This window comes from Octodon degus, unplaced genomic scaffold (genome assembly GCF_000260255.1).
Source record: "Octodon degus isolate 3935 unplaced genomic scaffold, OctDeg1.0 scaffold00063, whole genome shotgun sequence".
Lineage (NCBI taxonomy): Eukaryota > Metazoa > Chordata > Mammalia > Rodentia > Octodontidae > Octodon > Octodon degus.
In genome coordinates this window covers 6,513,398-6,516,621 of record NW_004524639.1, presented here as the reverse complement: position 1 = coordinate 6,516,621, position 3,224 = coordinate 6,513,398, and the positions used below count along the sequence as shown (strand labels likewise).

Sequence of the window (3,224 nt, the reverse complement as noted above, 5' to 3'; positions counted from 1 at the left end):
CATCCAGCAGAAAAGTATAAAAACGAAATACAAGAAGTAAAGCCATGTTGTTATGTTGAGTTGTAGTGGACTCAGGTCAACAATTTCTGACATTGCCTGTCAAGCGGAAGACCCAATACTATTATGGGCTACTGGACTCTTTTAGAATATTTTGCGGAGATTAAACACCTGTAATATTCAAATAACAGAACTTAACTAAAAGGGTATACAGATGAATGTCCATTTTGTATCTGTGCATTCAAAGTGCTTAGGACATATATATAGTTATATTCTCTTAATGAATAGAGGGATTAGTTGTAATGGTGTTTGTAAATAGGATATCATGTCCGCATCTTGTGCAGCAATTAACCACTAGGAAGATTGTATGCAGTGTGTTAATTATTGAAACTGTCCTACCAATTTCCTTTGAAACTGTCTCATTGCTATTTGTTTCTTAATAAAATCATGTAAAAATAATAAAAAATAAATTATGTGGAATATATGCCTTCCAAAGGCAGATGAGCTTACACACACACACACACACACACACACACACACACACACAGAGTGATACACATAGATGCCCATAATAGTTAAGTGAAAAATGTGAATTATGTTGATGCTTAGAAAGATAAGGCTTGTAATATTGTCATATTATAATTCTGATGATAAAATAGCATTAAGGGGTAACTGTTTATAGATACCATCATAAACATTTCACCATTTCAACTAATTCTCTGAAAAATCCTAAGAGGTGAATTTTATTATTGCTTCTAATTTTCAGGCAAAGAAAGTCACACTCCAAGGAGTTAAGCAACTGACTCCAGGCCACAGAAAGAGACAGAGTGAGTGTTAGACCTCAGGGCAATTCCTTGGCTATCCACCATGCATTTTTGTGTTCCAGAAAATTATGGGCCCCACATAGCTAATGTTTTTTGTTGTATTTTGATGTTCCAGTCTCATATCTAACAAACATCTTGATTTACCAGGAGAAAGAGAGAGTTTTGATCTAATAGAAAAATATATTGTGTTTATAAACTCCATTTTCCAAGTTGAAGGTAAAATTAAAATAAAAACAACAAACTATTGGGCCCATATGAAAATCTCTCACATCAGTCTCTATGTGGTAGAGATTATATTTCCAAATGAGTATCCAAGAAACAAAAAGATGGCATTTTAAAATACAAAAAAATCAGTTAATATTGGGTTCTCCTATTATTTTCTTTTTCCTTCTAGAGGAATTTAAGTTGAGAATGGAGCAAAGAGATATGGTTTGGGGGATTGCAAAAGAAGGTAAAAGTTCAGTTGGTTGTTACTGAGAATTTAGGAGAATCTGTTTGCCAGCTGTAGTAAGAGAATTATAAGGGCATAAATTACACATAGGCATGGTATGCATTTGGAGGAGCAGAGATAGAGGCACAATTTCTTCTACTTAAATTGATGCTCTTTCTTCTCTCGTCTTGAGTGTATCTTTTCAAGGATTTTTAATTGTCACTTCATCTGTGAAGCATTTCATAATGCCTAAAGCTAAGTCAAATTCTCCTTTATGTTTGTGTCTAGAGGGTTTCTGTATCTTGTAACTATTTGCATTAGCATGGATGATATTCTTATTATTAGAGTTGTTCTTCGTATGCGTTTCCCTGTTTTCATTCTATCATGAAGATAGGGAACTTTTACTCTTTTAGTTCTTACAAGTCCTAGAACAATATAGACTATATGCTAGGTTCTGGGAAGATGTTGACTCAGTAACACTGACTTGAGACAGCATGTTACCACCTAGCTTACCTGAAGGAGCATTTGTTCTCTTTCTTTTCTTGCTTGAGTCCCCTCCATTCTCAATGAGGCCTTCTGTGACCAAAGGGCCACTGGCACTACCAAATTGCAGGGGCTCGTTGTTGTTGGCAGGGTCAAAGGGCAGCTGGTTCAATCCTAAAGAAGAAAAAAAAAAGCCAAAGTCCAGACTCCATTAAGGACTGGGTTCAACTTCAGATTTCCTACATGAGCCACTTTTCAAAACTAATTGAAAAGATTTTAGGACTTCAGAGCATAAGTATGATAGGTGAATTCCCTAAAGACACTTGTCCTCTGAAATTTTTACAGATCTTGTTTACAAGTATAGAATTAGAATATAAGAGGGCAGTTCTTTCATTCAATAGATGCTTCCTGTTACTATAGGAACTTAACATTTTTGGCTACAAGCTAGCAGTTATTTCTTTTCCTTTGGGGATTTGAACTCAGGACCTTGTGTTTGCTAGGCAGGCATTGTATTGTTGGGTTATATCCTTGGCTCTAGCAGTTCTTTTCTACATGTTCCTTTAAAAAGAAGGGACTAGCTGGGCATAGTATCACATGTCTGTAGTCCCAGCTACTTGAGACTGATGAAGATTATTGTTTGAGCTAAGAGCCAGAAGCTAGCCTGAGCGAGACAGATGAGATGAGATGAGATGAGATGAGATGAGATGAGATGAGATGAGATGAGATGAGATGAGAAGAGAAGAGAAGAGAAGAGAAGAGAAGAGAAGAGAAGAGAAGAGAAGAGAAAGGAGGGGAGGGGAGGATAGTGGAGGGAGAGGAGGAGAGGCAAGGTAAAACCAAGAGAAGCTAAAAGAGGAAAAGGAAATAAAAGATCTTGTTTAAGGTGTCAGTGGCAGTACTCATTTTTCCTTTGAAAAAGCTTGGGTTTATACTCCTTGGATTATCTCTTAAAATTTTTCAATCATTTCATTACAGGGTTTGTTGAACTGATGCAAATACAATCAGTAGATTATCTTAGTGTCAAAGTCACTTTAATGAAAACATAGTCTTCTAAGAAAAGAGAAAAAAAACCATAGCTCCACAGCAAACGAGACCATAAAACAAAAGTAGAGACATCTCAAGTTGGTTATTTAGTCGCTGATTTGATAGGGAGTTATGATCCACGTTTGAGTGGTATAAATCTGATCTCTCCAAATGCTGTTGATGGTGTCACTTTACTAGGCACTGTGACATCACACAAAATGGCAAAAGCCATTTTCTACTTTCAAAATCCTCCAAATCTTATAAAGTTCAACCAGGGATGAGTAGAGAGTTTCTTACTCCTTTGGCAGCTCTATATGAAGTGGTTCAATTATGTCTTCTTTTGTTTTTTGGTATGGGGGACTGAATTCAAAGCCTTTAAATGTAGCTACAGGGGCTGGTGAGATGGCTCAGTGGTCTAAAGCACCTACTTAGAACAAGCTAAGCTAAGCTAAACAAAAGCACAGACC

At 36.5% G+C, this 3,224-nt stretch overlaps 1 protein-coding gene across 4 annotated transcripts in view; it reads right to left on the bottom strand.

Moving 5' to 3' along the window:
• Enox2 (ecto-NOX disulfide-thiol exchanger 2) overlaps positions 1–3,224 on the bottom strand; it is a 499,315-nt gene that overhangs the window by 262,770 nt on the left and 233,321 nt on the right. For all 4 annotated transcript variants that reach the window (XM_023718864.1, XM_023718863.1, XM_023718865.1 and 1 more), the window contains one exon: positions 1,765–1,908. Coding sequence is in view for 1 of the 4 variants with exons in the window: in XM_023718860.1 (XP_023574628.1) it covers positions 1,765–1,908 (144 nt within the window). In the remaining 3 variants the exon portion in view is untranslated. The remainder of the gene's footprint in view (positions 1–1,764; positions 1,909–3,224) is intronic.